General features: G+C 46.2%; 1 protein-coding gene across 2 annotated transcripts in view; it reads right to left on the bottom strand.

Moving 5' to 3' along the window:
• The window catches only part of SLIT3 (slit guidance ligand 3), a 591,804-nt gene that overhangs the window by 135,427 nt on the left and 438,714 nt on the right, over positions 1-17,663 (bottom strand). For both annotated transcript variants that reach the window (XM_028102736.2, XM_028102735.2), the window contains exon 6: positions 17,123-17,194. In XM_028102736.2, coding sequence (XP_027958537.1) covers positions 17,123-17,194 — 72 coding nt within the window. The remainder of the gene's footprint in view (positions 1-17,122; positions 17,195-17,663) is intronic.

The following is a 17,663-nucleotide window of genomic DNA, read 5'->3' as shown; positions in this document are numbered from 1 at the left end:
TATCTTGGTCACATCTACCAAGTCCCTTTTGTCATAAAAGGTAATATTCCTAAGTTCCTGGGATGAGGATGTGGACATTGTTTTTTGGAGAGAGGGGCCTTATCCAATCAACCACCATGCCCTGAAACAAAGCACACTTGTGAGCACACAGCCTGGCTCGCATGCAACACGCAGGAGGACTTAGCTGTTATTTTAGCTTGTGTTTCTTTAGTCTTTTATGGTTTACAACATGCTTTCGCATTCACCTCATCTGATATTTGTAGAACTCTGAGGTGGGGATTCTTACCCCCATCTTACAGACGAGCGCTATGAGGCTATGACGCCCAGGGTAGCTCATGAGCTCCTGGAGGATTCAGGAATCACCGTTCTTTCTTTACACCACAGTTTCTACCAGCTTACCCACTGCCTCCTGTTTTCAGGGCCAGTTTGTTACCCCAGCATGGATGTTCTCTGTCATGTCCACCCTGGCACCCAAAGCTAGAAAGAACTGCACAAGTGTCTCTTGTTCTATAAACTTCCTTGAAAATTAACCAACAGGAAAATAAACGGTTGGGTCTGACGATGACCCGCCACTGGATGGCTGGTCCAGACTAAGCCGTGGGGAACTCATCAGCTTGTTTTATTTACCTCCTGGAGGGGTTCTGCCAGTTCCACAATCTAGCTTCAACCTCACTGCTCTGCTCCTCTGGAGATACTTTGAGAAAATACACTTTACCCCAAGTCACCCAGGCTGGAGGTTTTTCCCCAAATAAATACTCCCAATTCAACATTTTCCATCAGGTATCAAGATCAAGCTCAGGGTCAAATTAATTCTATAAGACTTCAGAACTATTCTGCCCCCCCCCACACACACACTTTTGCACCATTAGAAGCAACCACATGGGCATTTCAGTATAAAACAGAAATAAAGCCATCCCCCCTCCATGAGATTTAAAGACAGTCTGCCTACCTCCCATTTCTCTTTTGTAAAACTCTTAACCTGTTATACTGTATTTATATGGAGACAAAGGGTGACCTATATACTGTGCAATCACTCTTCTGTTTTGTCATAATCAGAACATAAATGTTTAATGAAAAAGGATCATTTTCCATATTAAAATGATCCATGTGGATAATGCTACTTCTACCAATGGATCCCATTCTCTCTCAATTGTGAGCACTAGAAGGAGGGCATTAACCTTTTTTCCCCAGGGCACTGAGGGATTAGTGGACTTATTGCTACTAGGGAGCACAGATAGAACCTTGGTACCCTGAAAAAATGTGCTTGTGTTCCTCAGCTAAATACCGTGCTACTATGGCAAGACCAGGGCTCCCTGGTACTGAAGAACGCACGGGGAAGCTGTGCACATATGGGTCCATTCCAGGGGACGACAGACTACTGCCCACAAGTCAAATCCCATCCAGTACAGCCTGTTTTTGTAAATAAGGTCATACCCACCCGTTTATGTATTGTCCATGGCCCCTGCTTCTCGGTTACAACAGCTGAGTAGACATGACAGAGACCACAGGGCCAGCCTAGCCTAAAATAGTGACATCTGCCTTTTTATAGAAAATGTTTGCCGATCCTGCTTGCTCTAGAACTGGGAAGCTTCAGTCTTGCCTTTGTCAGTAATGATCTGTGATGTGCTGGGCAAGCAGATGAGGGGATTAGGTCAGAAGCTCTCAAAACACGGGTAGGAAAGCCCAAGTAGCCACTGGTAGGGCTGGGACTCAAAAGCAAGGGGTCTAACTCTAGAATCCACACTGCTGGCCCGCATCACAGGCCCACTTGGAAGATGGGCCCCACTGCTTCCAGAACCTACAATGCTGTGATGAGATCAGAGCCAAGGAGAAGGCCCTGTTCAAGGGACAGGGCAGGTGAGTCCACCCTGTGTTGGGTGTGGAATGAACTTGGGTAGTGGTTCTCTAAGTGTGGTCCCCAGACCTGCATCATCACTTGGGAACTTGCTAGACATGTGTATCTTCAAGGCCCCACCCAGACTTACTGAATCAGAAGCTCTGGGCGGGGGGTGGGGTGGGGTGGGGGTGGTGTCCCATCCTTGTGTGTTTTAACGGACCCTCCATAGTATTCTCATGCGAACTCAAGTTTGAAAACCACTGAGCTAGAGAAAAAGCTGAGAGTAGAGCCTTTACCTAAGTGTAGAGGACAGTATATAGGCTACCTTCTTCCTGACTCTGGGACCGAAAGCATCTTCTGTGGAGGACATGGGGTTTTCCTACTTAGAAAGAGGCCCAGGCTCTGAAATAGTACACAGCCCTCAATGAAGATAGCTGTAATCACCCTTGGAAAGCTCCAGCTTGGCATCTGCCCCTGGCTCCCCGCTGTTCTCTGCTGAGTGCTGAAGTGTGGCTCTTCCTCACATCCCTCAAGATAGCCATCTTCAGTCTGGAGGAGCTAAGTCCAGCTGCAGCCACGCCACCCTGGCAACCTTAATAAGGCTGACATTTCCCTCTGTCTCCTCCGATTAGGCCATCGCTTTATCACTCTGTGCTTTCTTGGCTCTGGGTGTAATCTGCGTGTTGTGTGTCCATAACACTATGTAATTGGCTCTAATGCAGCAGTATTATCTGTGAGCATGTATCACATAATTGCAAAACCAGGCATCCACAGTAAGTACCACTGCAGACTCCCAGCGTGCTGGCCTTCCTGGGAGACCCCTCGAGGCGCACCCCCTTTTCCCCTCCACACAGGTGGGAATCCAGACTCCGTGGGTCAGATAAACCCTCTTGGAAGATGGGCCTGTTCATCCCTTGTCTCAAGGCAGGTCGATCGTTCCTTAAGTCTTGGTAAATAAGGTGGTTCCCTCCTTAACAATCCCCAGGGAGGAGACTCCTTAGTGAGTCATCGTCAGCCATGCAGTGAAATGTCTTTTTCGAGTGAGCTTGGAGGTGCCCTGACTTGTACTTACAAATACCTGTGCCCCCTGGCCAGCCCTCTAAGCCCTGAAGGTGGAACCCCCCAACAGGGCCTGTATTGAATTCCCAGGGGCAGACACACACCAAAGTAGGTGGCAGCATTTTATGGAGCGCGGCTGAGTGCAAATACTGTGGCCGGACCCTGAAGAAAGGATGGAAACTGCTGGCCTGGGGAATGAGAAGCACAGGGGGATTCTGGCAGCGTGTGGGCCTCAAAGGGAGGGGTGGAGGGCTCACTGCTGCGTCTCCCTCTTGCTGGCTCGGGCAGGGAGAGAGGAATGAGACTGAGGATGCTTTAGGTGCCTGCTCTCTTCTCTGGCCTATCTGTCAAAGCAAGGCTGCCTTGTCTTGGATCTTGCTTGGTGGCTACTGACTGACAGTCACCATGGCCCCAAGAATCAAGGCCTATTGCTGATGACCAGGCCCTTCCACCTGCTCCTAGGTCCTGGGAATGTGAATGCTGTTGGCTGGCTCAGTCCATTATAATGTGTGTAAGTGTTCTCTTTGTGGACTTGGCTGCAGAAGACCACACACCGAATGCCCACTGAGGTTAAGGGAGGCATCCCCAAGCCTTTCCCCCAGCCCAGAATCTCTCCCCAATTCAATGACTCAGTCATTTCTGGAGGAAGCTCTCCTGAACGTTTCCCTCCTATCACCCAGCGGCACATCGTTCTGCTTTGGCTGGAGGCTCTAAGAAACTCCAGAAATCGGGAAGAATGTACGATGATGCATCCTTTGAGAAAATGTAAACTGAATGTTATAGGTTCTGCCATGAACTCTCTGCCTTCTAATCAATGAGACTAGTAAAGAATATTGCTTTGAGGTGAGCTTGCCAAGATCTTCCAGGAAAGATGTCAGTAAGAGCAATAATAACACTGATACTAATTATTAAGTATTTGCTATGTGCTGGCACCGGGCTGAGCACTTTTCACACATTATCTCATTTAATTCTCCCAACAATCCTGAGGTAGGCCTTTCCATTTTGGAGCCTCGAAATATCTGCTCTGATCACAGCTATAAAGTTGCAGAGACAGTCTTCAAATATAGGGAAGTGGGATACCAGGGCCTGTATTTTTTGCCATTCCACAAAACTGCCTCTTACAGGACTGTCTGACAGATGCTGGCTGTCCCATTTCCATGTCTTTTCCAAGGCTGAGACGAGTCCTAGAGGCCAGTGGGGCTCTCAGCCCTCATGGACTTCCATGTGGCGGGGACTGTGGTGTTTGCCTCACTTCCAAGGCTGCTCAAAGGCAGCGGCATGACCTGACCCTTCTCTTGTCTGCAGAACACAGAGCTCAGCACAGAGCGCGAGGGCAGTGGGAGAGGCCACAGGAGAGCGGGCAATTCGGAAGGTTTGGCTAAAGGGGGCTAAGTGTTGCCAGAAACCACATTGGATCAGTTGGTTGGAATTTTAAAGCATACCCCACAGAATCTGCTTCTTAAGTAAAGCTCATCTTTGGGCTGTTTGGAGCAGGTAGTGAGTCTCTGAGGGCAGATGGGACAGGAGGAATGAGAGGGACAGAGGGAGAGAGGAGAAAGGATGGTGGGAAGCCACCTCTCGCACATTACCTCCTTTCCGGGACTATCCTGGGTGCCGCCTATTACTGATTTCCTTGATCTCCCTGCGGACCGTTTAAATTAAAGCTCATAACCATTGTGTGGGCATATAATGAAACCAACTGATGCTGCACTGATTAGTCCATTACTCTCAACTGTTAGAAAACATAATGATCTCACAAGGGGCCTTATTCACTGACGTATAGCAAGCGAGCTCTCATTTGACACCTCAAATTAGCAGCCAAAGCAATAACAGCTGGGGTTTTTGTCTCAATATTTGTACCCGACTCTAAAGTGATTTGGCACCGGGTGAGCGTTATTTTTAAACACAGCGCTCTCACCGCCAAGTAACATTTTAAATGGTCTCCAGGTGTCATGTAAAACCTACAGAAATAAATAAAAACAATCAGCTGCCAATTTGAGTCTTTGATGATACGGATTCCTTAACAAAAGGGCTCATCTTTGGTTCTCCTTTCATTATATATTCATATTGTGACAGCCAGAAACTCATCTCCTTCTACCCAGCAGAACCTCGGTGTTAAAATGGGGGGGGGGGGGGAGATGACTCCAAAATAAATGTAAAAAGTGGAAGATCAAAAAGAGAAAGATGAAACTTCAAATCCTGCCATTGCTCAGTCAGATGCCCTGTAGTGGAGGTATTCCTGAGGCTCCAGTGTTTTAGGTCCCTTGATTCTGAAGAACTCCTTACTCATTTTTTGAGATCGTCACAGACACTGCCTGGTGGTGATTTAGAATGATTCAACTGCCTCCCAATGACCAATTTAATTGTAAAATGTACCTTCAACGACAACATGAATGAGTGGCCTCTCCCGATTCTGTTTCGTCATCCATAGGCTGGGAACCTGGACCATCAATCTTGTCTACTACATTATTTAGAAATCAGGAAGTTGCCAGTGTGCCAAGATGTCTGCAGTGGGCTGAGGATGGAAGAATGACCTCCAACTTACATAACTGAACAGGTGAGTGTGCAGTCAAGGCGGTGGTCGGGGGTGGGGGGGGCGGGGGGCAATGGACGATTTCCCCCTCAGCTGCACTTCAGCCCTTAAGAGAGGAAGAAGGGAGAAGTTTTTCAATGCCCACTAACGTGTACACTATGAGAGAACAGAGGACATGCCAGTTTTGCGCCCTGTGGTATAGGCAGGGTCTTGCCCAGTGTTTGGCACATAGAACAACTCAATAAATATTTACTGCGTGGATGGATGAGTTTCAAAATGTGAAGGGTCATGCTTTTGGCATCTTTTCATAAAAATAAATTTCCACTCTGAACGGCTGCCTGGGCTGATCCAGGAGTACAAACTCAGTTGCCTGCAGGAGCCAGGTTTTACATCTGAGCAAGTGGGTTGTGTGGGGTCTGCAGTAAACCCAGCTCTGCCACCCGGGATCATCATTTCTCGTTTCAAAGGCTTGTTGCTATGCTGGAATGTGGGTGCACCTGCTGCTGGCTGTTCCCTTTTTTTTTTTTTTAAGAGAAAGCCTGACATCTAGAATTTTTACGTGAAGTCTCCTGGTTTTTTAGTATTGGTGATTAAATCATCTTAAGGAACAAAAGTTACAAATGAAAAATAACTTGGATTTGGCTTTGCAGATACCAGTTTTTAGTCTCTGAACCAAAAAGATCAATTTAACAATTTGAATCATCTATATCACATATGTATCACATATATATCAAATATGTATCTCAACACATATCACATATATAACACACTTTGAGATATGTATATATAAAAATTGAGATATGTATATATATATAAATTGAGATATATATATATGTGTGTATGTGTGTGTGTATGTATAAAATCCAAGTATGTTAATGGTGAAACGTAGTTGACACCTTCCTTCTATACTGCAACTCCGGGAGGGCAGCCACCAGGAATCTACCATTCAAATGAACTATCTTAAATGACAGAAAATTATTCAAGTTCTCCCCCCCACCCTCCCCAACTATCATTACCTGCAGACAAAGAGTTTTGAGAAACTTTCTGTTTATAAGGGTAAGGCTGGGTCCCAACAGGTAGGCGTGCTCTTCCCAGCTTTCCACACACTGTGAATCAGTCCTGTGGCTAAACCTGTAAGTTATTTCTTATGTACGGTTCGGAACTCAGCCACACGGTGCATGAGGCTCTGTTTCTGGGCTGAGATGCTGACAAGGTCCGGGTCTACCCTCTGATCTTTGCCAGGGAGGGACTCTCTCAGGGAGCTAGACACAGTTCACTTGGGCTGCTTGGGCTCAAAGAGAGCTCTCTTCCTCGTCTGGCCTCTGGTCACCACTGGTAGCCAGGATTCATGATGTAGAATTCAATCTCTTCCCAGACTGCCTTCCTAACAGACAGCAACGTGTTGGCTACTGAGGTGGTCATCTCCCAAGCCATGGCTGCAGAACTAGAAGGCCCTAGAAAGGGAGGGTGTTGGTCCCCATACTGAACATATGCTGTTCTCTCTGGAATAATGCTCGATTCAGAGATGATGGGATGGGCAGGGCATAGAGGCTGGCTTCCCTATTCTTTGTTCCCCTTCTGCTAATACAGGGGAAAGGTAGACGGCAATACAGAGCACCGGATAAAGAGTCCATGGACCTGTTTTCTGGCTTGGTTCTTCTGTGAAATTCTTCTATGGCTATGTGTGAGTCACTCAACCTTCTGGGGGAATTCCTTTCTCTTCAAACGAAGTGGTGGGACTAGTTGACCTCCAGGGTCTTTCCAGGCTACAGTTCCACTCTCCGATTCACATTGGGCTGGTGCTGGCTCTAAAATGGCAATTCTGGAATGGGAATCGTTTTCCAGACAGCAGTGGAAGGGGTGGTGGATGTCTAGATTTGTATAAAGATAGGACATCTGACCAGACTCTGAAAATCACAACTAACCCCCACTGCATTTGAAAAGTTTTGCAGGGTTAGCTCATTTTGTTTTTCTCTTTATGAAAATAAAGCTTCAGCTTCTGTGGGGTTAATGGGCTTGCCTCCCTAACCAGCTGTTGCATCTCTAGCTTATATATGGAGAAGGGACAGGTCCAGACATGGGAGAGATTTTCCTACCCAGTTGACTTTGTGGAATTGATTTGCAAGGCTGAAAGAAGTGAATAATTGGGATCAGGAAACTAATTCTCGCAGAGACAGGGTTTCACGCAGATGGGAGACAGTTTTAATAATCATACTCCTGGGTTTTAATAAAAATGGGTCTTTCGCAGGTACAAGATCCAAATGGTTAAATTCAGAAAGCGAAAGGGCAGAGTGGAGGGTGAGGGGAGTGGCAGATACCTCAAAGTATTTAACTTCGGAAGATACACTGTTTAAATGTGCCTCTTAATGAAGGTGAACCGGCCCCCAGTGGTTTGGAACAAAGCAAGCAGGAAAACAGGCCTGGAGGGAGCTGTGGAGATTTGCAGAGGGCCATTCCTGTTCAAATGGGGTACTCGCCACTCAGCTCTAAGCCTGCGATGTCCAATAAGGTAGCCACGAGCGAAAGGTGGTGATTTCAATTTAGATCAATTAAAATTAAATACAAGTTCAGTTCCTCGGTTGTATGAGCCACACTTCAAGTGCTCAAGAGTCACATCGTGGTTAGTGCCTATCACATTGGAAGCACAGATAAGAAGCATTTCCTGCATCACACAAAGTCCGACGAGACAGCGCCGCTCTAGACAATCAGAGCCACACGTGTGCCCAGGATTGCCACAGCTTCCAGATATTCCGGGGAAGTTGAAATTATATACTTTTAAGTAAAATTACCTGAGTTTTAAACATTGGCAACTAATTCTAATTTTTTTTAAACACTGTAAAGACTAAAACAATTAAAAAAAATCAAACTCCATATCCGAAGTTTTCAATGAACTATGGGCCAATAGTTGGGGTCCTCTGATTTAGTTGTAAGTCAAATGGGAATGGGCACTCTAGAGCTTCTATGAGTCCAAATACGACGTTGGAGAAACAGAATCAGATTCCCTCCATCCTTCCTCCTCACCATCCCTTGCTTCTAAGCACCTTCACAGAAAGGAAATGGAAGCTGAGAAAGGTAGAGATGATGCTCTGATTCTCCCCAGCACTGCATCTCCATGTCTTCCCCATGCCATCCTCCCCTCCGGAGAGCCAACTAGCAAGAAGGGGTCAATTTCCTGCTTGAGTTCCGAGGACCTTGACTTTCAGGACACATTTCTGCAGAGTAATGGACTCTTGGCCACAGGTGAGCTGAGCCAGCCAATATTCTGCATCCTGGATGGAAGTGGAGGTTGAGCAAGGGGCGGGTTCCACTCTTCAAGGAGTCATGGCCCCCTGGCCTGGAGACCCTTGAGAGCCATGAGATGAGAGCTGAACAAGAGCAAGATACTCCCTGAATGTGCTCACATACTGGTCACTGAAGCCATTGCTGGCTGCTGGAAGATAGAGAAAAGATAGAGGCTGACCATCGGCATAGGAATGCATTTGCAAATCGGTGTAGAAGCTCCATTTTGGGAGTGAACTGACCGCTATGTGCATTTGGTAGCTCTGTGCTGTTTCCCCACTGGCCTCCTCATCTTGCCCCCAAGAGGAAATTCTCTGGAATCTTTTTTTCAAAGATTCAGTTATTTTTCCAGTTTGTTTTAGGTGGGACAAAGCAAACCTAGTTTGTCAAGCCAGAATTTCAGCCCAGAGACCTGGTGGCTGGAGTCCGTGGCCCCTTTGAACAGTAAGACTTCCATTACCTGATTCCACCTAAGTGCTGCTCACAGGAGAAGTTGATAATGGGAGTCCTACCGATTCACAGAGATTCTGTGCTCAAGAATAGTTCAACGACCTTCACCATATCCCCTGAAGTCAGGAATGTACACCAATGTTATTTTCAATTCAGAGACTAAACAGGACTTTAGTTAACAAGAAAGTGCCATCAAATGGAAACTATTAGAATACCCTCCCCTACCCCAATTCTAGCTACTTGAACTGTTAAGGTACTGCTTATTTAAATGGAAAAAATTATCCTTTATTTCAAAGGAAATTTCACTTTTTCCTTAAGCTGACGTTCTCAAAACCAAGCTAGCCATTTTAAGAACATGGCTATGACTGAGCCTTGTGCCTGGGTGACTATGAAGGAGGGGCATGTGTTGTGTGGCCCATGTGAGCATTTATAGAAAACCTAGTTCCTAGGATCCTGGGGGCTGAATGGAAGTTACTGGTGCCTTCCACAAAGTGCAGTTTTAATTCTGATTGCGTGAACAAATCACAATTTGTAGCACAGTACCAAAAAAAAATCATATTCTGGAAATATTTTAAGACTTTCATTAGGCAGTGACAGTTCTATATTCAAAGCTATGTCGTGACTAAATACCCTGATTCCAAATTCTGTTGAAACAAATGTTTTCAGCTCCCAGAGAAACTCAGGTGAAACACCTTGTAAATAAACGAAAATGAGTCTTGTCTGTTAGGAAACACCACTTTTCACAATGGCTCTAATTTTGTTCATAGATAATAAAAAAAAATATATCGCCATTTAGCTGGAGGAATAAAAAAAACAAAGGTAACCTGAGAAATGCACTGTTTCAGTAAAATACTACATCATTATTTAAAATAATTTTGGGACAATCACAACCTTAAGTTCTGTTCAGGATGGAAATGTAACAGAGAATATGGAAACTGGGTGGAGTAGGCTTCCATTCAGTTAGTTAATTTCAACGGAATTTGGTTCCATGTACTTTATTTATTTTTTAAAGAGAGTTTATTTAGTTGAGAGAGAGTGAGTCTGAGCGGTGGGGAGGGGCAGAGGGAGAGGGACAAGCAGCCTGCTTGCTGAGCGGAGAGACTGACCTGGGGCTTGATCCCAAGATTGTGAGATCATGACCGGAGCCGAAGGCAGACGCTTAACTCATTGAGCCACCCAGGCACCCCAGTTCCATGTACTTTAAATGACTACCTACTTTGTTTCAAGTTTGTGTGAGGTTCTGGTAATAAGGCAGTGAAACAGTACAGGCAAGTCCTTCAACTTTAGTTGCGGCGAGTGTCCTGGTTGGGTGTCTTCTATTTGCTAGACCTACACCTATGGTACCTCCTTTAACCCACATACTAGCCTAAGGGGTTGGTAGGTATTATTGCTTCTATTTTTCAATGAGGAAACAAGCCCCAGACCACCCAGTTTGGTGAAGCTGGACCGGCAGCCAGTCCTATGGGAGGACTCTAACACCCTCAAGGTCAACCTTGGCCTTATACCTCCAGGTTTGGTGTGGTTCTGTGGAATTGGATGTAATGCTGATTAAGCTGAGGTCATAAGTTTAGATCTGAGCGCCCTGTGGGTCAACTTTTCAAAAAGAAAAACTATTATTCCTGAATCATTGTGGGCATTTACAATAGCCTGTAATCTTATTAATGCATATAATTATTTCTTTGGTAGGTACGCTCCAGAATGCATTTTTTAATTTTAATTTTAATTTTTTGCAGCAGAGCAGTGAAGGGAAGGGCCTCAAATACCAGGCAGAGCTGGATTTGCTACTTGAAGGGCAGGCCCAGGGACTTGCCAGGGGCACTCTGGGCAAGTCATTAGCTTCTCTGAGCCTCAGTTTCCTCATTAGAAAAATGAGATTAAGAGGTTCTACTTTGTAAGGTTGTGGTGAGGATTTACATAAAATGCTGGATTCTAGTATCTTGTCATAGTCCCTGGAAGATAGCAGACACTAAGAAATGGAGGCTGTAACAGTAATTATAATATCTATAGTGATTATATTAATAATTATTATAATATCATTGTATTTTATGTTGTTAATTACTATTTGTATCTAATTCCACATTCGGAGAAAGCTCAGTTGAAGTGGAGGATAGACCTCCACTTGTATCAAGCTCTGGGTTTTCTGTACTGGGCCGACAAGCTCTATGAAAGTCCTTACACCCAAAGCCCAGCACCCTTCAACCAGGACAACAACCCCATGCTAGAGGAGTGAGCACACCCTGATCTGGGTGTCAGGACTATTGTTAATTTCCTGTCACTGCCTTCTTCTTACACCAGGAAAGGACTTTCTTCTCCATTTTTCAGTGTCTACAAGTGGGGCTTGGCATCAGGCCATGTTGTACCTGCCTGGATGTGGCTGAATATCTACCCTAAAAGTCTGGTCAATTCCCACCCACCACTGCTTTAACTCTTGGATCGCTGTTCTCTAAATGTGAGCTAAGAAGGAGCTCAGTACATGGGATGATGAAGGGGTCCAGGGAACAAGAAACTGGGTGGGGGGTGTTTATCTCATTTCTCATCAATTGCATAGACCCAATGACAAGTGCTTTAAAATAAAAAGGGAATTTGGAGGCTAGTTCAACTCTTGAGAAGAACTTTCCAGAAGATGGGGCACAAGAGATTCCTGCTTGCTTCTGTGGTGTCCTCGCTCAGCTTGGGAGTCCTGGACTCCATGTCACTTGGTTCTGCTTATATATGTCCCTTCAACAATTCTGGTAAGCTCTGGCCTCTAGAGTTTGATCCACCAGAGAACCTGCTCCTCTAAGGCTTTACTGTCTCTGGTACCTGGCACCATGCTGGCACACAGTGTTTCCTTGCTTCTTGGATGGATGACAGCGGGGGCCACCTGGGCTGGCAGGTAGCTGAAATGAATGGAGGTCAGTGGGAAAGTAGAGTCTACTCATCCCTTCTGAGGAGGGAATGTGCTCTTTAGCCACAGCTGACGGTCACAATGCAGAAATGCGGCCCAGGGTTGCCATTGCTTCTGGTGTACCAGAAACCCAAAGCTGGGCATCTGTACTTTTAAGAAAAATTTTATAATTTTAAAATATGAGATTCTAATTTCAATTAAAAAATACTCGACAGGATTGAAAAAAACTCATCTGTGGGTGCAACATAGTCTGTGGTCTATCTAGTTTCCAATGTCTGATTTCAAGAGAGCAGAAAGCAGGATCATTCCTTGATTCTGTCATGTATTCAAGTTTGCCCTCCTCCCCAAATCTCCTAAATAAAACAATTAATAATGGCTTTGAAAGGACAACTGTGCTTGGGATCCCTAATCCTACCAAGCGTTCCCCCCCCCGGACAGCCTAGTTGCATGAAGGTGTCCAATGTGGGCAAAGAACATGGGATCAGGGGTCTGCGGACCCAGCTTCTAGTCCCCTTGCTGCCACCAACCTGCTGTTTCCCTTGGCAAATCTCTTAGCCAGAGCCTGGATAAGGGTGAGGGACGTGGGGTACCCGGGTGCAAAATGTTATTTGGCTTGGGCTTCACTCTTACCTGTTCTCAATCTCTCTGTGCCTTATCTCAAAGTAGGAGGTCATCCCGGAAACTAAGGTCCTTACAGGTCCAGCCGATAATAATGTCACTGAATTTCCAAAATTGGCAAGTGACATAAATGGAGGTAGACCTTCAAAACAACACATGCTGGTTATCTGCAGATGTGTTGGACCTGCATGCAATTTAGCTGGTACCAGTGATTTATCAAGGGCAGGCTCCTCACTGGGATATGTGAGCATTTTCAGGCTATGCTCCTGACATCTTTCGTTGGGCATTTTTGGCAGCATTATCTACTGAACTTCTGATTTGCTACATGTTGTCAGGAGACAGTGTCTGAAAATCTATTTTCCTCTCCCACAGTACTACTGAAAAAAAACCTTATTTTATTAGTTAGGTTTTCTCATTTTTGTTTCATTTGTCCACACTCTTTTTTTTTTTCATTAAACATATTTCTGACCCAGAACAGCATGTTGGGCAGGGAGGTGCCTGGTATAACTGGCAAAATGCCTGGCTGTCCTCAACCTCACTGGCCAGGAAACCAGCTCGGAGCACCGCGACGAATGATTCCTGACCACACAGGGTCAGAATTGCAGTCTTGGCATATTCGACTGCAGTATAAGCCCCACTTGGAGGAAACCGAGTATACTGAATCACCAAATGTATAGAACAGGTGGAAATGAAAGGCCAGTGATTTGGGCAACAGAAGGCCGTCTGAGTCATAGCAACTCTCAGTTAAGAACCTTAAGGCCATACAGAAAGCTGGGGCTGGATCGTGGGAAGGTCTGAAGAACGAAGCCCCCAAACCACTGAGTGACAAAGTCAACTGGTGATGTCCAGAAGCGAGAATTAAATCGTCTCTGGGACTAAAAATGTAACTCAATGAAAAAGCAGGACTATTTTCTTTCCCCGGCAAGTCTGATTTACCTTCAACTTTGCGGGGACCCACTAACTGGGTAAAGGAAATGACAATTTCAGAAGCATGTGGGAGGCTCCAACATGATCCTGGGCAGGACTGTGAATCACCACTAGCTTGCCTAGCCCAGCTCTCGGGGGCCGGTTCACACCACTCTGTGGCACACGTTGGCCATGCTTCCAGGGAGCCAACGCCACGAGAGCCTTGGCAATTACAGATCGGGAAAGCAGCTTGGTAGAATGGTTAATCACACAGGCTCTGCTGCTTACTAGTTAAGCAGCTACTTGGCTTCTTTGAGATGGGTCTTGTGCAGAAGGAGGGCTGTGAGAATGCAGAGGGAGAAGTTATGTAGGAGCACCATTTTCACTGTTAGGCAGTGACTATGAAGAGGCTACAAAGGCTGTATCCTCTGCGCCATGATTCTTCCCCTATGGTGGCACTGGGGCCTTGAGAAGTTTTACCCGCACTATGCTTTTTTTCTTAGTCCCTTTTCTGGTTACCTGGGAAGGGGAGGAGGGTGGTGCCTCTTTTCCTTTGTTCACCATATTCTGTGCTAGACATACCCCACTGGGTAGGAGCCAAAAATGAGGATGAAGTGAGCAGATGTCATAGCCTTTTCCAGCCCGGTACCCATTCCTCTCTCTTTACCCCTTCCTGGTTCTCGCAGGCTCCCCTCCTCAATTCCCATTGTGTGTCCTGTGGGACCAACCTCAGCCTGGATGGGAACAAGTCTTACAGCAGTTCCAGCCACAGAAAAAAATGGAACAACAGGGGGCTCCCATGTGAAATATTTCCACTAGTAGTTGACGCCCACAAACTTTCCTTAAGTTAATTTTGAGAGAACCTTCCATTGGGGGTAATTGTGAGTCTTTCCTTGTTTTTTATCTCATCTGCCTAATGTCAGAGAGAAAACACACCTGTAATACTCTATTTTGTCTTCTTAAGACTTTTAAAGCTTTAGATACTCAAAGATGACCTTTCTGGGGATAGTGTGTTTTGAACCTCTCTCTCTCAGGAACTTAAGTTAATATATAATGCCTTCACTTAGTTCTTATTTATTATTTCGTTGTCAAGATTCTTTACGGTGCCTAAGTTGTGATTACAGAGAATTGTGATAAAATGTCAATGTGCAGATGAGATTTGGGAGGTCTGGGGGTGGGGAGGGGAGATTCTTTAAATGGAGATGTCAGCTCCAGCCAATTTCAGAATGGCTCACCATTAAGATAGATGGTTCCAAAGCCGTGTGCCTCTGCTGGAAATTAAAAACCATGGAATAAATGATTATGATTAATTTTAAGTACTTAGCCATGTGAAGCCAAATGAGAGTGTCTTTAAAACAAAGCTATTGATCTGGCTTTGCTTGGAATTGAGAAGATAAACTAATCAGATCCTGTGGTCTCTTCGTAATAATAGGGAATGAGAACTACTTTCTTCCCCTACCCACCACCATAGGCTTTTAAGCTTCAAGTTTCAGAAACTTGGTATGCTATATAACATACCAACATTTTAAAATTAGCAAACACTGGGGTAGAGAAGAGCAGTCCAGTTCTGTCCCGACAGGGGTTTGATGGGGATGAGGGCATGATGGGGAGAAAGTTAGGGGAATGGAAGGGACAGAAGCCAGCTCTTCTTAAAGTTGAGGGAACAGACTCAGAGAGGTTGCATTGCTTGGCCAAAGTCCCACTGTGCCCAGGTGTGTCTGACTGTTCAGCCCCATCCCCTCCCTCAGACAGCCTTCCTGGTGAGGCGAGGCACCACCACTCCTAGTACAGAGAGCTAACATGCGGGCTGTCTGGTTGTCACAGCTGTTTTGTGGCAGCTGGTGATTTCCATTTCCTGGTCTCTTCCCAAGGAATTTTCTCATCCTCCTGAAGAAAAGGGTGACATGCTCCCAGCAGCCCTTCTCCAGAAAGGCTTTTTTGCAGGCCGGGAAAATTGCGCCTACCCTTCTCAGCCCCAGTCTCCTGATCAGGGAAGTCCTAGGTCACTAAATTGGGCTGGTATCCTCTCCCTAGCAGACGTGCATTTGTTGACGGTTCTGGGGTCAGAGGCTGGGTGAAGAGCCACCATCCATCTTAGGACTGACAGCCTGACCTCCCTGGCTGTGGGTCCTGTCGCTTCTGTCCTGGGAATTCGCGGCTTTTATCAGATTTCCGGCACCTTGCAGCATCAGCATCCCCTTTTATTTCCCGTGATTCCTCTTGGAATCACCTTCCTCTCATACAACGTGGAGAGGCTTTCTCCAACCCGTGCCCACTGGCTGCAGGGCCAGGTGAAAAGGAAGGTGGGAGGAGGACCTTCCTTCATGTAGAAAGGGACATTTTTATATATTCATTCATTCATTGCTGCAACATTTATTCATTCCTTTGGAAGTCAGAGGTATGTAACCTGGTGACTAGGTAGGTTTTTTTTTTTATTTTTGAATTTTTTTTTTTTTATTTTCAGGGGTATGCTCAACAAATACTACCCTATCATTCACTGGGTAGAACTGTACCATCAGAATTATTTTTAGAATCAAGCAATTACAGAATTTGGAAAGGGGAAGCCAGCCCCAAGGTATAGTAACAAACCCTTCATTTTCCAAATGGGAAAACTGAGACTCTAAGTGCGGAAGGGACTTGCCCAAGGTCACACAGTCAATTAGGGGCTAAGTCGGGACTGAACCACACATCTCCTGACACAAGTTCTACTAGGCTTTATTGCTTTCCTTTCTCGGTTTCACCAAATCAGGGACAGCTGGAAGTGTCGCTTTGGGTGACATTCAATCAAAATGTTTTCTTACACAATTCAACTTTAGTTTGAATGACGCCAAGATGATTCCTAGCTGAATTCCACCCCCCAATCCACACCTGGAAAACTGGAAATCAGGTTAGACCCCTGGGAAAATCCAGAACACAGAAAAGCAGATCCACAAGGTATAAGGGGTGGGATTCCACCTCCTCTCGTCTCTCCCCCACCCTGCCACTTTAAGGTTACTGCTTAAAGTTTGCATTTAAACCCGAGGTGAGATCCCAGGAGCAATGGCAATGACTAGACTTTACTAGGCTGTTTGGCAGTGCACCCCCTCCCCCCCGCCCTGTGCAAGGTCCCTTTGTGATTCTGGGTGATATCAACTGACCCCTTGGTGCTATCCCCTCTCTCATCTCCCAGACCCGTAACCTGTCTCTTCCCATGCCCACACTCAAACAGACTCTCCCTGAGCGCTCTGCCCAGCACTGGGGGGCTATTCCAGCCCATCTGTTCCACCCAGCAACAAATACCACGGGAGCACCGGGGGAGAAAGGACTCAATTGAGACTTAATTAGCAGGAACCCCAGTTTGTGGGAGGTGAGAAATCACACTTTGCTGCCTGCAAACACTTTGGCCAAGGTGAGCCAGAGGGATCTCCCGGTTCCCAATTTTAATAGCACTGCAGCAGAAGACACAGAAATGCAATCCACACGGACCCCCCTGCACACACACTCCCCTTTCTCTCCTCCTCACACGGACACACACACACATGCACACAAGGCAGCGGTCGCAAAATCAACTCACAGGATCTCCAAATCGCGCAGCGCTCGGAAGGCTCCATCTTCAATGCAGCTGATGTGGTTGTTGTCCAGTTGCCTGTGGAAAAGCAAGGGGAGGGCATGAAGGCTGAGTGGGGGCAGCGCCGAGGAGCCGGGCGGCCCGGGCCACCCAAGCGCCTGTCCCTCCACCCCTGGCAGGCTCTGCTCGTCCCCGCCAGGAGCTCGCGCAGAGCCAGCCTGTCTGCCACGCTGCTCCGTCCCTGCTCTCTGTCTGGGAGAGCTACACAGACGAGCGCACCAAAGGCTGTCAGGTCTCAGTAAATATTAATTGCGCATTTTTTTTTTTTTTTTTTTTTTAGGCAGAAGGGAGTAATTTCATTACATTAGGGCATCCAATCCATTACGAGCTCTTACCGTCATGTCACTGAAACAATTTCATTAAGCTAAAGGCCTGTAAATCATTGGAGGTCACTGCTCTGCCCTCCGCGACCTCCCAGAATGCTTTTTTCCCTCTCTCCCTCTCCCTTGTCTCCCTTTACTGGAAGTTGCAGTCTTCTGCTCTGACA

The sequence above is a fragment of the Eumetopias jubatus genome, unplaced genomic scaffold (genome assembly GCF_037043125.1).
Source record: "Eumetopias jubatus isolate StellerSeaLion01/CBP00866 unplaced genomic scaffold, mEumJub1_p1.0 scaffold_5, whole genome shotgun sequence".
Classification (NCBI taxonomy): Eukaryota; Metazoa; Chordata; class Mammalia; order Carnivora; family Otariidae; genus Eumetopias; species Eumetopias jubatus.
This window is presented reverse-complemented; position numbering and strand designations above follow the sequence as displayed.